Raw genomic sequence first — 17,659 nt, forward strand, 5'->3', positions numbered from 1 at the left:
ATGCTAATGCTGCTGATGAAGTTCATATAATCTTTCCTACAAAAAAAAGAAAACAATCACCAATTTAAACATTTTATTGTATCAAACAAATTTAGATTACAGATGTAATCATCAATCAAGTAAAACTAGAACAAAAAAAGTCCATGTTATTCAAGTAAAGTACACTACTACCATTCAAAAAACAAGTTTACCCATAAATACATTGCAGGAAGAAAAACAAAGCTTGCGGAGGAATGTTTTACTGTTCTTCTTGTTCATCGTGGATAAAGTGACCATTGTTGGCAACTGAGTAACAAACGGCTGTTGCTGTGGCTGATTAATCTCCTAAAGTGACACTGAAACTTCAGATTTAGTTTTGTTCATTTATTCCATTTAGACATGTCAAGTATGATGTGAAGGTTATAGAAAGATTGTCACATGATGCCACTTCAGTGATACAAAGACAGATTACATGACAAATATTTAGTGTGCTGATGACTTTAAGATGTCTTTGTTACAAACTAGAACACAAATAAAATGCTGCAGTTAAAAAAAAAAGTGTTTAAATTTGTTGGGGTTTTTTGTACAAAATGAAGCACAGTAAGTACCTTGGGCGTAGACAACAAGTCACTGTACATTCAGTGCCATGCAAGAGGGTGTTTCATGACCAGAATTTAAATTCCCAAGAACCATTCATGTGTCAAAAATGAGGGTGCAATTTACTCACTGAGGATGGATTCCTCCTTGTTAATCCTAAATATGCAAACGGAGCTTTAGAGACGATCGGTTGTACCCTGTTTATCAACTAGACATTTACAAGAAGGGTAATAGTCTAGTTATCAGTACATGCATTACTGTAAGCTGACATAGCTTTCTACTTCTTATTGAGTAACAATTGCTCACACAGGGTTTAAAGACTTAAAGACAGGCTTTCTCCCTCCCTTTATGCTAAAAAGAACTAAAATGACTTTGGGGAAAGGTCAGCGGTGCTTCTCTTCAGCTGTCTGCATGTGTGTGACTGACTGACAGGAGTTTGAATCTTAGCCACACAAATAACAAACTAAGTAAACATATCTGCCCTGTAGCCTTTAAGCTACAGGCAATCGTTAGCAGTGGCCCTGAAGCATAACCAGGGGAGTCAGAGTCAGACCAGCAGTTAGATGTGGTTTAATGTGCTGCACTTTAGCTTGCAGGTTGGTTTTTCTGTTTTCTCTCATTCAACAAGCAGTGCCTTCCTATTTGTATCGGGAGTAATTCTCTATTCTTAAAAATGAAAACAAAACCAGAATGACAGCTGTTACAGTATAATTAGTCTACTTTTCTGATGGCTGGACTGGTTTCTGACTGGATTTCTTTTTACATCTGTTTACAGAGTCAATACCTGCAGGCTTGGGATGATGTTAAGGCTGCAGAAAAATATGTTTTCTGGGATTATTTGTGAATCATTTCATCTAGAAATGATCACATTAAAAATATTTCCAAGAAATGACATTATACGTTTTGTCTGTTTAGAACTGCAGAGCATGAAACTGCATCTACACAGAGCTCTGTGTGTGTAAAAGTTTGTTGGACGCAATCACTGCAACTGTGAGCGCAGAATGTATGAAAATAGACTTAAAGCATGAAAATAAACTTCTATAGATTGAATTTCAATTAATGCCCAGTGTGATTAACCTATGAGCGACTCTTCTGTCAGACATATGTGGGACAAATGTCTGAAGAAAATGTCTGAAATGTGCTCTGTGTAGACACAGTTCAAGGCTGTGGTTACCAAACTTTCTGGCACGCCCGCCTTCAGAAGTCGAGCAAGGATGACAGCTCAACAAAATACAGATCAACGGTCATTAGCCTCTTTTTACATTTTTCAGTCAGTTTAGTTTCACCTTATTTTGTAACTTTGGTAATCACAGCCACCCACACACCGTGCTTGTCTGCCCCACCAGGCAGGCTTGACAGTTTGAGACCCACTGGAGCCAAAGGAAATCATAATTATGATCAAAAATGGCTTTCTAGTTTCTTCCATGTGTTTAATCGACTAATTATTAATAATATAAATAAAATTGCAGTTGGCCTTAAAAATATTTGTAAATATCAACAGAGTTGTTCAAAAATCCAAATATAGGTTTACTATAAAATATCAATAAACCCACATTTATTTCTGTCTTTTCTGGTTGCTCATACGAGGCGGCATTTGAATTTAAATCGAAGGTTTTGTCTCTGGTTACTTACAAGGTTCTGATGCTATTTTATTGCTACGAGATGGAACAATAAATGTTGAATTCATGGCACGTATAAATTGATTGAAAATGTCTACATTGATTGCAAATAAAATATTTGTTGTCTTTGATAAATCAACGGGATATTAAACCTGTGACAGATTATGATAATATATGTGTGAGTAAGACATGAAAGCTTGTCCCATTAACCAGATAATAAATCCCAGTTGGGGGATACAATAGGCTAGTTTTAATTTAGTGCGGGGGGAGCTTTAACAAAAACAAACATAATTATAACAACTGTCTCTCTACACAAGATTTGTGACACAAAATAAATGTAGAAACTTTTGTTTTTTTTCCTCAAGGTGGTAACTAAGGCCTGGCCGTAGAGGAATATTGAAGCCCTGATGTTTTGAAAAAGTGAATCTGCAGACACAATCTTCTGTCATTGTGTAGGGCTGACTGAGCAGACTGAGCAGCATTGTGTTGCACAGAGGACTGCTCTATTTCTCTGTCTTCAGGCTGCATTTCTTTGTCTTCTCCTCTGCCGGCTGACTCACTCCTGCTTTTGTTTCTGCAGAAATATAGACAGAGACAAAAGAGTGAGAGAAGAGGCTGGAGGCTGACGCTGGAGATTTTAATGGACTTGTGCAAATAAACAATAAATATTTACAGCTTATTTAGTATTTCTCCAATTTTTTTCTTTTTGCTGCTGTGCTTTTTTTTTGGGGGGGGGGGGGGGGGGGGGGGGGGGTTTGCATATGAACAATAAGGTAAGCGCGTAATCAACATATTGCTACATAAACATTACATGCATTTAGCTTTTTATTGAGTACTATGGGCATTAGTAAATTTATTATTTTATTAAAGCTTCCAGAATCACTGGGTGTTCACATGAGTACATGTCAGAAGTAGCAGATACCAGATGAAGCCTGAATTTAAACCTCTGGTGTGGGATCAATAAAATCAGGGGTTACCCTGATTCTGTCATATTCTCTATTTGCTGTCATCCCTCTAAACCTTCTGCCTGTTAAAACGAGATGATAAATGAAACAACAAACCCAAAGCATGTTTTGGAAAGCACAGGTGTGTTGATGATGCTCGATTTCCACTCAGGTGAAGTATTCAGCTGAACCAGGATAAAGCCCAGACCTGCATCTCTCTCTCTCACTCTGGCTATCTGTAGGTATCTGCACACTCATTGCTAATTTAGTATATGGTTGTCAACATTATTTTTTTTTGTCATGCTAAAATAAATAGCTAAAAATAACAGTCTCTTTCTCTGAGCTGAGTTCGGCTTTTGTCTGATATTTGAAGACTGAGTAGTGAAAAACTGAAGTGCAGTGTTGGGGAGTAAATGGTAAATGGCCTGTATTTGTATAGCGCTTCACTAGTCCCCAAGGACCCCAAAGCGCTTTACACATTCAGTCATCCACCCATTCACACACACATTCACACACTGGTGATGGCAAGCTACATTGTAGCCACAGCCACCCTGGGGCGCACTGACAGAGGCGAGGCTGCCGGACACTGGCGCCACCGGGCCCTCTGACCACCACCAGTGGGCAACAGGTGAAGTGAGTAACTGCATTTCGTTAAAGTTACCATTTAAATAGGTGATAATTAGAATACAGCTACTTTGTTGAAATAAATGGATTACACAACAGTCATTTCCAGTTTCATATGTTAGGCTATCTACACTCTAATTTTAGTAATTCCACGCATTGCCAGAAACCCAAACAAACGGTTCTAATGTAACAACGTCCTGCTAATTTTGGTGGCGTCAGTTAAACAATGGACCCGGAGCCAGCACAACAGAGGCAGCACTGCATGGGCAGGAATTCATTTCTTATTTGGCAATTCCGACACCACTTCACATTTAAAGAAGAAAGGAATGGGGGAATATGACTGTGCAATGCAAACTCTGTTTGCCAGCAACCAAGCTGCTCTCAGCATCAAACCCAAAGAAACATCTGGAAGTCAGTTCTTTTTAAAAAACAAATGTTAGCCTACTGCAACTACCTGTAGCTGAGGTAGCTACCTGGGTTATGTGCCACTTCAGTACCTTCGATCTACTATTGCTGTGTGATTTATTACTATTACTGAAGGCTACTCGCAATATAGCAAGTAATCCAAAGTATTCACAGTATGTTGCTCACATTGAGTAACTTAACAGAATACATTACAAATTACATTTTGGTGCATGTATTCTGTAATCTGTAGTGAATGCATTTAAAACGTAACCTTCCCAACACTGCTGAAGTGACATCATACCTGGAGGGTATGTCCATCGTTTATATACAGTGTTTGGCATTTCACTGTCATGGTTTATAATATTGGAACACTTAAGGAAGTGAAGCATCATTAATTTTACTTGTGCTTTCCTTACTGTGACAGGTCAAAATGTGTGCTGTGAAAGATTTACAAGATGGAAAGCAGAGAGAGGAGACAGACTTGTTAACCAGCTGATAGTGGAGCTGGAACAGGTGTGCTGAATCTCTCTGATGACCCAAGACTTCACACCATGCATGGATAAATCAGATTGGGTTTTCACGACCCTAAACTGTGCTTCTCCAAACATAGCTCATTAAATGTAACTATGTAGTTGAGCTAAGATTTGTATTACTCCGCATCCATGAGGCCCACACTGTCGCTCAAAATCCAAATGTGTGAGAAATTAAGTCAAGTGAGTCAACCAGCCAAGTGGTGTGTTACCTGCAATGGTGAACTTGTAGTCACAGGTTTCCCTTTGCTCACATGACACTTACTACAGTTGAAATCAATGAGCAGCATTTGTATCATCCTATCAAATGATCAGTAGCCAGGAGTGAGCTGTGTTTGTCTCAGCATGTGAAATATGATTAAAAAAATTTATATGAATTTTAAAAGCGCAAGACTGGAGAGATGTTGGGCTTATTTCAGCTGTGGGTTCACTAATAAGACCATCAATGCCTCATGAAAGATTTTAGGACTCACAGCAAGTCATAGAAAAGAAATAATACATTTCAGCGAGAAAGAAAGAATGAAATACAGAAAGGGGAAAAAAGACAAGCTCTACATGCTCCATTTGCACCATATGCCAGTATTAGCTCTCCTCCTGCCCCCTTTTCCCAAACCTGATTTTTCCACTCGTGTGTGTACCTTCCTCTCAGGGTATTTCAGCCATGTCGGTGCTCTGTGAAATGGGGATCAAAGCCACTTCACAGATGTTTGTTGACGAGCCATGATTATATGACAGCAAGCCAAAGCTGTTTCGCAGTTTAACAAATTTAAATAAATCCTGCCGGCTGCATGGAGGATGAGGAGTCCCCTGAGGAAAAGACCACGTTGGAGACATTTTCTGCAAAAAGCAAAGCTCTAATGACAGTTATGTACCTGCTTGTGCATTGTTTTGTTGCGATGAGGGATCTGCTACACTGGCAACACTGAAGCAATCCTCTTTCTCCTTGGTGAGGGGACACTCGAGCCCACCGGCAGCCTCTAATAGACTCTCCCTCGAGAACTCTGCAGAGGGCAGAAAGACGAATGGTAAACAAGATGGAATGGAAGTTCAAACTGAGTTGAAAAGGATGAAGATGTTTTCGTTATTTCAACTAGTCTCATCAACAATTACACCTGAAGTGTCCAGTTGGTGATCTTTGAGCAAAGCTGCCAACAACTGATGTTAATAATCATTCATTTATTTCCCCTATCTTGCTGTTAACTCCTTTCACCCGGAATTAGGACTTAATCTGCAGCTCATCTATAAGGTGAATAATGCAAAAAGATTAAAAAAAAATGTCAGTGTAAAGCTTTTGAAGCTTTTACACCACAAACACATCTGTGTTACAGCGGATTTAAAAAAATGGCCCTGTGCTATTACAGCTTCAGAAAAAAAAAGAGTCTTGTCCACTCATGATGCATTAGTCCCGGCCAATTACTAAAGTGTACACAGTGTATGCCGTGACCTTGTATCCACCTTCCATTACACTGAACTGTTATCCCTGACCCCGAAAAACTCACCTCTGGTTTTGTCATCAGACAAAAGCAAAGCCAGGAGATAGTATCTGTTATGGTGCTGCTTTGATCTATAGGAAGTGCTTTTTTTTTTTTTTTTTATTAAAGGAGAGTCAACATTAGTACTGAATATTACAACAATCTGACAAAATATCAAAACCAAACTACCTGGGTACGGCTAATGGTTTCTGCAGTGAAACCCTGTATTTGGTGAGGTTTCACTGGAGGCTGAAAAAGTTAATTCCTAATGGAGCCTTTGGGAGCACCCTGACCTATTTAATTTTTTTGGTGCTGTTTGTTTTGGCTCTAAAAAGGGCCTCAAGGACAGCCGGGCTGCTCTTTGATAATGCAGAGAAAGTGTTTCCTTATCTGGACAGCAAAGTGAACCGAGAACAGAGATGGTTATAAGACGTTTTCTTTTTATCAAATCATTTTAAATGATTTGTTGCATGATGTGTCAACATAATTACAGTATGTCATCAAAATAACATAAAAGTTAAAATATACTAATTATGTTAAGCTAACTATATTATTTGTACTAGATATTTCCTGTTTTATTCCATCTAGTCTATCATGCTAAACTAAACAAGCAGCTAGCTAAATTTTTATTGATGATACTGAGACAAATGTGGTTTCTTCACATCGTGACAAGGAAACGAACAATTCTTTTAAATTCTGACTTTTTTTTAAAGCATATTTCCTCATATTCTCCCATTTTTATCTGATGCCTTTGTTTCACGTCTACCCTCCCCCTTTTCTCCTGATCCATCATCGATTTACATACATTCCTTACAGACATCTTAATGTTTCTTGCCTCATTTTCTTCTTTACTTTTATCCCTTTTCCCCTTATCGAACACCCCGGGGTCATATTAATGTGCTGTGTTTGTTATTTCCAGTATTTTCAGCTTTTTATGATGCCACACAGCATGGCCTTCCATCTTCTCCTTCCACTTTAGGACCTTCATACTGCTTCATAACCATCTTTTCATTCGTTTCTATACCCTTTCCCCCCGCAGTCACCCCTCAGGCTTTATTCATAAATTAATTTATGTTTTGTAAGCAATATTTATTCCCCCTTATGCTGCACTGACTGACTGAGATACAAAAATCAAAAGCAACCAAGCAGATTTACACAAGTATTATATTCATGTCCAAATAAGGGAGAGGAAGTAGAAGTTGAGTTGGTTACAAATAGAAGGTGAGTAGTTTGTTTCCCAGTTCTTCCAGTCTGCATGAAGAAATGTTCAGAACCCCAAATTGTCTCTGTTGCATCCGTCAGAGTGTGAGCGTAATAACTGAAAGTAATTAAAGGCATTTTAACAACAAAACATTGTATGACTGTGAGTGTGAATGTAAGTATTTTGATTGCCGTCCACTACATCACAGGGTTTTATAAAATCTCGTTAGATAATTAATTGAAATAATTGCTGAAATCCGAAGAGAACAAATATTTTACAAAAAACAGGAAAAGAGGAAATGTTTATGCTCATCCATCAAAAATCTTAGCGCCTCTCAGAAATATGCTCTTGTGCCCTTTGGAGGAGTTTGATTTGCAGGGTTGGGAAGCACAGGATTGAAAAACAGCAAAGGCACTGAGGCCGAGCAATATTCAGCTAACAATCCTCATAGGGTGCACAATTATAGCCGCTTTTCCACGCCTATAGCTGCCACTCAAAGCTGTTTTGCAGAACACGTTTTCATTCTGTCACTTTGTCAATGTCATGTCTGTTGGTATTGGTGAGTTCTTTGTTCTGCAGCTGAGGGATCTCTCTGCGGCTCTCTGAGCTTCAGGCTTTTCAATGCATGCAGACGGAGGGGTGGATCATTCTGTCCGATGTAATGATGGAAATGATGATTGCTTGTCGCTAAGCATGACGGTATGTAATGTAGGTAGTAGTAGAGGGTACTTTTTACCCGTTATTTGCAAATAACTCCTACCTACTGAAATCCACTATCACTCCAAAATATGATTTGATAGGTTGTAGAGGTAGATAAATATTCACTCATGACCATATTCACTGAAGATTATCTTAAGGGAAAATCAACATAAACACAGAAATACGGTAGGTCTCAGTGGACCAAGTGTTGAGTGTTAGTCTTTGTGCCTAAATTAGTACTGTAGCAGATTTTAAGGATGCATCTGTTGCTGAATAAGCAGCTGCAAGCACACAAATTAAATCCTGCTTGACAGCCTCCGCACATACCCTCCATTTGGCAACGCAGTTTCTCAAAGGCCTCTGCAGTGGCCTCATCGTCGTGGGGGAGCTCCTCTCCCGTGGGCACAGAGTCGGGGCTGGGCCGGTCTGACAGGCAGCTCTCTGAGGAGCATTCGTCTCCAGCTCCCTGCTGCTGCCTGTACAGGTGGTGCTCTACCAGGAACTGTAGCTCTGGGAGGTAACAGAAGAGGTAAAAGAAAAGCAGGGAAGAGAAGACGAAAATGACAAGAGGTTAGATAAGTGGAAGAGCTATCTTGCAAAGGAAGAGGAGGTGGGTTTGTAGGAATATTGAAGTTAAAGGGTAAATTTAAAGTGCAAAAAAAATCACTAGGGAGGTGAGAGTAAGGAAAGAAAGAGGTGTGAGATGAAGGCAGCCAATGGGAGAAAAGATGGGTCATGAATAGCACAAAGGTAACAGAAATGAAGGGAAGTGTAGGTGGAAAACATATTGTGGGTTAAGAATCTAATAAACTGGCAACCCCCTGCACAGTTTGGAGTGACAGGGCAGGTAAAGACACATCAGAGTTTGGATATGAATTCTTTAATCGCTGTCTCCGGCCTCCTCCATCTGTGGTTTATTAGTTTTAATCCCCTTGTAGTAGGAAACTAAAGCACACTGATTATCTCCTCTGCAAGAACTGACTCATCACACTCAGAGCATGCAGTTTAGCTGTAAAACTAATTGAAAAGGAAATATCCTAGAGCTTCCTATTTCTTTTATCTCGTCTTTAATGTTCTCTTGATTCACTTTTCGTAAACGCTCCATGTTATTGCACGTACTTTGCATAAAACCATTTACATGTTGTGTTTGTATGTAAGCTGAATTGGTCTCTTAAAAATGGATTTGCATTAAATTGCTGGGTCCAAGTACCCCAAAAAAGTAGAAATAAAGATAAATAAATAATTTGCCTGTTTCATGTGGTGCAGGACCTTAATCTCAAAATTAGAGACCCACTTTTTAAACTGAAAACATAAAAACTGGGACGAATTCTCATAAGATAATGGGAAAATGAATGAGTGTTGGATTGAGTGCCGACCGGGTCCACATATAACACTCAACACCAATAACAACATGTCATCAACTTAAATGAGAACACCTGGACTTCCACTGGATGTTTTTATTTGGGTAACGTTTTGATTTGATTCCTTTAACAAAAACTACTTCTATAACAATTTTAATGTTGAGAGGTTTAAATGTGGAGTGATCCGGCTAACACTGGCAAGCCACCCTCTTAGCGAATAGAAATCTTTCATTTTGTGCCAAAAATTTACTTTTTTGAACTAATGCACTTACTGTATGTATGAGGCGTCAGCTAGTTAGTTTATTTTTTTTATCTTGGTGTTCCATCAGCTTTTTGCTGAGCAATATATAAAACAAAACCCTTAATACTAACTAATATACTGCAATAGTTTTCGATTTCAATTGGATTCAGTGCTACTTATATAGCACCAAATCACAACAAGAGTCACCTCAAGGTGCTTTATATTGTAAGGTAGACCCTACATTAATACATACAGAGAAAAACCCAACAATCATGTGACCCCCTATGAGCAAGCACTGTGGCAACAGTGGGAAGGAAAAACTCCCTTTTAACAGGAAGAAACCCCCAGCAGAACCAGGCTCAGGGAGGGGCGGGGCCTGTTGCGACTGGTTGGGGTGAGAGAAGGAAGACAGGTTTTGGTTGCAACAATATTTTTCTGTGTGGTAATGAATAGTGTTAGTCATAAAGAGCTGATTTATGATCAGTTGGTGTTTTATCAAAAGAGCACACAACAATTTAACAGAGATTACACAGAGTACTGGTTTATGGTACTTATTATCATTTTGACTTGAGCAGCTTACTAACCTTCTTCTTCAGTCATTACCACAGTCTTCACTGTCTTACAGTAAAGTAGTGACAGAGTATAAAGCATTGTCCTCCAAAGCCAAATGTGACTTTTGCATTTGTTTCTCAAGCACCAAAAGTGTGCTATAATACTTAAAGTACCAGCATCACAGTTACTGTAGTATTGATGGCAATGCTTATAAAATAACTCACCTTTCATCGTAGGCGTTCCCTTTTGCCCTTTTCGCCGTTGCCGAGGAGAGTTCAACAAGGCTGCCTGTGAAATATCAGCGCTGCGCGTCAGCTGGGCAGAGAGCTCTTAGATTGAAGATATTACTATAACATAGAACTAGCTTAAAATTGAAACCCAGAATTCACATAATTTCATTTTCGTAATCTTGTTACAACAAAATCAAACTTTAATAGACAAGAAACTAGATTACCTTGTACAGCTGATTTGGGAGACGATCTTCATCAATTTCTATGAGAAAGCAAACAATAGAATAAGTACAGGATTAAATTATGAAAAGGCAGACACACACACACACACACACACACACTTGATAACTGCACAGAAAGTTTCCACGTATTTCACAGTCTGATTTTAACAGCTTATTCTTCAGTGTGAGAGCACTGTCGCTGGAGCACTTGTGTGTTTGAACAGTGTGGAGCACAGTGGATATATGGTGACCTCCAGCCAGATGGTTATCTGACACGCTGTAACCACAAGCACTGCAATATGGTTTGCTCCATTTTTATCCAGAATTGTTGGTCATAATGTTTTATTTTTCATCATACGTCTGAAGGATTCTTTTTATGATCCACTTACATCTTTCACATAGACCCCTGTATATGCTCAACAGCTGTTCTCAGATACACACCTAAGCACGTGCAACACTCTTAAAGGGAAGTAAATATACATCATACTGTGGTGCACTCTTGAGCAGAGCTTAGTTTGACTGCAATTATTCACATATTATATAGATGCATAAAATTCTTAAGAATTTTAAAATGTTCATATAAAGTATAAAACTTTTACAGCGAGGGAAAGAATCTAAAAGACTAGGCTACAGCTGCCTGAAACACTGAAATATTCTTTATTTGTTGTTAAGCTAATTTAGTTTGATGAAACTTGTGTGCTTGTACTGAAATTACATTTTAAAAGCAAGATTTTTACTTCTAATTAATCACTTACAGAGTTTTATAGCACTGTTTATTTGAATACAGTTTTTACTTAGCAGTAGAGGACAGGTCCAGCACAATATGAAGTATGAATTCTGAAGCTCACGGGATGAAGAAAAACTCAATAAAAAATCAATATATGAAACACGGCTCTGTTCGAAACAATGAAGAACCGAGAAGGAAAGAAAATACAGCTCACCAGAGTACAGTGAAACCATTAACCGGGATCAATAGCGAGCGTTTTGAACTTGGATCCAAATCAACGTTTTACAGCTTTAAACTTTTTTTTTCTAGGACACCACCTTGTTGCTTGGCAACCTATGCATCCCCAGGCATTGGGAAGGCACTGTGTGTGCACCAAAATATTCCCACTAAAAAGTATGTGCTAGACTGCTGAAAAATGCCACTGATGTGCTTGTTTCTTTTTTCATCATCGCTCTCTCTCTGTCTCTCTTCACCACACACATGCATGGGGGTGTAAGAAACACGGTATAAAAGCCAATAAATGTCATTTAAAAAAAAGATTCATCCCCGTGAAGCCGAATCCTATTAACACAGCATCCCAGGAGTTTTAGAAGGTTCATATGACATTATGGATGTTTTTCATATTAACTTGTGGGCTCTCCTTTACGTCTCCGGATCATGTTTGATAAAACAGTCTGAAATTATCAGTGAAAAAATACGTGTATTCTATGTTTCTTGAGCAGCACTATAACCTCTCACTGTGTTTGCTATGAGAGGCTGCAAATATTATCATTAGAGTAAATATGTCCTGCAATCCTCAATATGATAAACTGAAGAAAGTGGCTGGATGCACGGTTGTGAAAATATATGTTAAAAGGTGGTCTTGTAGAATTTTTCACATTAAAAGCTTGATAAAGTTGATATATGATAAAGTTGCCTCAGTAAGAGGCTATGGCCTTATTTCTATGTAGAGTGTAAACCATTAACTATCATTAGCCAGAAAAACAACAAAACAATATCCATACTCGCTGTAACACCTGTGGCTCAGGTGGTGGAATTGGAAGGTGGGTGGATTGAGCCCACAGTGTTATGCAGTCTGAATGCTGAAGTATTCTTAAGATACTGAACCCCATATTGCATCGACTGGAACGTGTGTGTGTGTGTGTGTGTGTGTGTGTGTGTGTGTGTGTGTGTGTGTAATGAAATAGATAAAAGTGCTGCATGAATGTGATTGTGGTTGGGTGAATAAGACTTGCTAGGGTATACAGAAGGCTGGGGGGAAATGGTCCCCTGCATCCTTGACCCTAATTAAAAACTTGCTTATGTTTATGTTCAAATTCCTATTACTTACAATATATTGTTTATTTTTTTAAATATGGTCCCCAGAAGGACAGTTAAGCTAATTTTGCTTTAGTGCAAGCCTTACCCTAACAGTGACGCAACCCTCGTCAGATTCATGTGCTCGTAACATCTGATTGCATAACAGCTAAAATAATATATACCAGTCTTGTTATCTTGTTGTTTACTCAAATAACAATCATTTCAGTTTTATGATGTGAAATATAGACATGTTGCAAAATTATTGTGACGTTCAGTAGACGTAAAGAAAAAAAAGACGGTCGCCTGGCAAAATACAACCGCTTCAGTGGACCAAAATTGTGCGTCCAAAAATGAAGTATAAAAGATGTCACTCTGACATCACCTCAAGCAGCAGGATACTATTTGACATTTTAGACTGCAGCCCAAAATGTATTTGTGGTTATCTTAGTTTTTCTTAGGTTTTATGATGATTTAAGTTAGTATTTGGGATAAGCACAAGTTTTAAAATGTTTAATTAAATCAAACAGCACAACTATTAAAATGTGTAGCAGTAGAAAAGCTAAAAAATAACTTGGGTAAAACAGAAAAATTGTTCACATGGCTGATATTCAGATTGTTTTGTCTCGTGTTGGGCCCATCTGTGATGCAGAATGAGAGAAAAGGCCAATAAAAAAAGCCTTTTCAGCACTGATGAGTCTATCACTGCAGCTCCCAGCTGACTGTCTGACACGACGCCAGATGAGAACAGAGAGGGTCTTCTGCCTCCACTTTACTCTGCCAAGCTGCTCCAATTTAGCTATGCACTGCTGGTGTCTGTTTGAAGCTGGCCTGGTATATCTGATAAAGAAAAAGCAGCCTTGCAATAAATGAAAAAGAAACACTGTTCTCACACTTTGCATCTGAAAGGCTTGTTTTTCTGTGTTCATGTTGCAGTTTGTTACTGTTGGTTACAGAGAAGATGGGAGGTGAAGTCTTTGGTTTGTGGACAAATAATAATTGCCTGCTTTTAATTTTAAAGGCAACATTGTTCCTCCTCCTACACTCAATCCCCAACAAACCAGCAGCCACTTAATGCATAAGGCAGATATCAGCAGTTTAAACTCGAACAACCGTATAATGTTGAAATGAAAAAAAGGCTTAAGGGCTGGAAGTCTGTGTCTAAAGACTGATCAGAAAAGTGTCTTTCCTCTTGCATATAACAGAAAACCCACTTTATTATTAATAGTATGTACATTTTAATCAGCGCACACACCCACGCGCCATTCTTTTTTGTTATGCTTTGTTTTGTTTTAATATGCTTATTTGTATTCTTGTCAGTAGTCACTTGGCTTAGGTACAAAGATTCAGTCTTGCCTAAAGCTGTTGTTTTTAGGCCTGCACCTAAAAACAGCACAACACAAAACTTCCTGACGCCTTTTGGATTTAACATAAACACAACAATCACGCTGTTTTTAACATCCATGGCATTAAAATAGAGTGTAACATAAATACGTTCTTTTACTTTGTGCACAAAGTGGTAGGTCTGTGAAGAGTGTGCTATTTAGTTTGTCTTATTCTTAGTGAAACATGGTCTGTATGTGTAATATTCAGAAGACTACACATATATATATGATTATATCATATCATGTTGGAAATTCCTACTAGTTTTAAATGTGCCAAAGTGTGTCAGGTGCCAGGATCCACTCCTACAAAGACAAGCTGCTGCTGCTTGTGCTCATGTTATGTGGTTAAAGTATTTCATATATAAGAGTTCCATAAGTGACGCTGCTCTTTTGCATTTGGAGAAATGTGAACACATTTTTAAAAACTAGTGCAACAAGCAATTAAAACCTTGATTCCTTAATTAAAGAGCACTAATATCAGAGCTGCCATAGTCAGTAGATATTTATGGAGCTGTGATATACCATTTGTGCATACTGCAATATTCAATAAATAATATGTGATGAGATTTTTGGGCCACCACTGGGTTTGAGATACGGTAGAAAAATCTCTCATAGACTTTCAATATGGTAATCAGCATGTAATTTCAGATGCAGCCATTATGGCAAAGTTTAATTTACTGTAATGAATCAAATATTTCTTTTTCATTTCACTCAGCTCTCCTCGTCTCACCCTAAGAGTAAGTAAAGCTCTTCTTCAGAGAAAGCTGTAGTGAAATTCACCACTCGCTTGTAATAAATTCAGTTTCCTCATTATTTAGCCTGCAGTCTGCATCCCAGTTATGTATAGCTGTTCCTCTGATGTGCTTTTGGGGTTCACAGTGCACAGGACAGAGCAATCTGCAGCACATTAAATAATGCAGGAATCCGTGTGATGTGGGGCACAGCAATTCTGCACCAGCACAGCTCCTCTCCCTCATCGTCATGTGTGCTCCCCATCCCCCTTTCCGTTGCACATCCGTGTTCTGTCTCACACACGTACAACTGTCTCGGGCTCTGATTACATGTCAGTCTTTGCCGCTGCTAGTGAGGATCACAGGTAGCATAAAAGACAAAGGTAGCTTGTGGGGCTGGAAAGTAAAGCCAATGGATAAATGCCTTAAGCCTGCCTGATTTTTAATGGCCAGCAGGGGGTGAATCCTTTGGTTACAAAAAATCAAATAAAATCAAATAAAATTGGAGTGCTTAAAAGTTTATGGGAAAGCAGCCAGCAGCTATGTTATGTTTATAAAATAAAAGCATCAATAGAGTTCAAAAAGAAGATTATCCAGGGTATTCTAATGCTTTTAAGCCAGTGAGCCTGCTGAGCTCTCAAAGTCACTTCTTGCTCTTTACATGCTGTTTTGAAACATCAAGAGGCCAACAGCTAAAACAGCTCCAGTCGAGATGTCACGATTCAGTTTCACTAACCAATCGCCAATTTTACGGTGGCTGGTTTTTTACTGCCTGTGGTCAATACTGGTACCCAGTTTTTTCTGCAAAAAAAAGAATGAAAAATATATATTTGTCACTATCTGATTTCTATATTTTTACATTATAAATAAAGATAAATAGAATACACTTTATAATTCCCTGAGGCAAAGTTATCAATCTCTCTGCTCAGTTAGATCTCAGTAATGGTTTTCAAAGAGGTGTGAAAGGAACACTAGTGATCTACAAACCACAGCAAGGAGCCATGACAATAATTTGCTATAAATTATTATTATAATAAAATCATAGTGTAGAAATTAAAAGTGTGTACTTATAAATGGGCACCATTGTGACAATAACACTACCTGTATGAGGCATGTAGTGCAACAGTGTCTTAGCAGTGTGCCTCCCAAGATGTGTCTGAGTAAAAAACTGTCACCGTGTATCTGTCAGGAAATCACTCACGTCTCGCTGGTACAAAAAAAACTATTCCTGCAGACCAGCTTAGCAAGCTAACTGTGCTTTACTAAGGGCTATTTGAGTCATTCCTCATTTTAAGTGACACTAAGGCAAAACAAGGTAAATCCATATTATGGGATAAGTGGAAAACTTCTCTCCTGTACGATTCTGTGGAACCTAAGAGACCTTTTGGTCTCTAGTACGTTTAATAAGTTTAGAAAGAAAAAAAAATGTTTAAAAGACATTTAAAATCAGAAGCCTGCAGTCAGTATCATCTTTTTCTATCAGGGATCAGCACAGCGGCTCATCTGCCTCCATCTCCAGCTCCACCTCCTGTCTTTTTGTTAGTGCCACCATCTCCAAACCATACATCATAGCAGCTCTCTTGTAAACCTTCCCTTTCGCTCTTGCTCTTGTCTTTCTGTCACAAATCACCCCTGACACTCATTTCCACCCACTCCGCCCTTCCTGCACTCCTTTCTTCACCTCTGCTGTGTACTGTTCATTGCTTTGGATGGCTGACCCCAGGTGTATCAGCTCATACACCTTCACTACCTCTAATACCTGCGACTTAACCTTTCCACCCGTCTCCCCTCATTCACACATACATATTCTCTCTTTTTCCTTCAGTCCCTGGAATCAGTATAATAAATATAAATGTAAGTAAATTACACTTTTATGTTTTGTCCATGCTTATTCATCCTCCTATTCCTTTTTTCTAAAATGACTTTGCCCGCTGCACTCCTCTGCACACCCTCTCGAGTTCCTTATTTTTCTTTTCTCGTCTCTGATCTATGAAGCTAAGGGGATTGTTGAGGTTTTGCTCCGCACTTTTATTCAGAGATCAAGGTTGACTTTGAGACTCTGCACATGCTCAGTGTCCAATTACTGACTCAAATAAATGCAGAGGCACATGCACTTGTGAGCACACTTTCACAGTGGTTTTCAGACACCAGGCATATCACAGGAAACACTTATTCTTAATCTGTCCAAATTAGACTGTTAGATAAAAAAGCAAAGACATGTCATCTTTCTGTGGTAAAATGCTTTGATATGAAGAAAATAATAGTTGTGTTCCCCGAATCGGTCCTCAGTGACGCAAAACACTTGTTTTTTTCTTACTCAGCAGGGAGTATAACCCTCAGTTTCCTCACCTAAAAATGACTGTTTCTGCCCCATTGCCTGCTGATCATCTGTTAATTCTGCAGTAGGTCACATTACACACTCACAGAACAAAGTAAAGCAGAGGAAGCAGGGAAGCATGACTCATATAACAGGATAACTCTCAGGAGGTCCAGTGTTGTGTTTGATCATTAGATCCCATGAGAGGACGCGCACCAGGCTGTTTTATCTTGCTTTGTTGCAGCAGGAAGATTCATTTGGTGCATGATAGAGTTTAGATGCAACGTCACAACAAGCAGGAGAAGATATCAGTGTGAAACATACAGTACTGTAATTGAGGTAATTTGACTGAGAGTGGGCCTGAATTAATTTTGCATCTCATAGTAAGATTTTCAGTGAAGAAGTGCTTTAAGGTAAGAATTACAGGTTTGGCTGTGAGCTGTGGGAGGTTAGGCATGTAGTTGTGATATCTGTGAAACTGCACAAACTCTATTTGTGCAGGTTTATTAACTCGTCACTTTTTTGAAT

General features: G+C 38.8%; 1 protein-coding gene across 1 annotated transcript in view; it reads right to left on the reverse strand.

Moving 5' to 3' along the window:
- Window positions 1-66: 66 nt before the first annotated feature.
- Window positions 67-17,659, reverse strand: part of LOC308402597 (protein phosphatase 1 regulatory subunit 1A-like) — a 32,522-nt gene continuing 14,929 nt past the window's right edge. Inside the window, exons 3-7 of the mRNA XM_080891559.1 lie at window positions 10,679-10,716; window positions 10,449-10,512; window positions 8,398-8,580; window positions 5,571-5,699; window positions 67-2,769 (exon numbers count right to left, since the gene is read on the reverse strand). Coding sequence (XP_080747685.1) covers window positions 2,699-2,769; window positions 5,571-5,699; window positions 8,398-8,580; window positions 10,449-10,512; window positions 10,679-10,716 — 485 coding nt within the window. The 3' untranslated portion in view covers window positions 67-2,698. The remainder of the gene's footprint in view (window positions 2,770-5,570; window positions 5,700-8,397; window positions 8,581-10,448; window positions 10,513-10,678; window positions 10,717-17,659) is intronic.

The sequence above is a fragment of the Rhamphochromis sp. 'chilingali' genome (assembly GCF_963969265.1).
Source record: "Rhamphochromis sp. 'chilingali' genome assembly, chromosome: 9".
NCBI lineage: Eukaryota > Metazoa > Chordata > Actinopteri > Cichliformes > Cichlidae > Rhamphochromis > Rhamphochromis sp. 'chilingali'.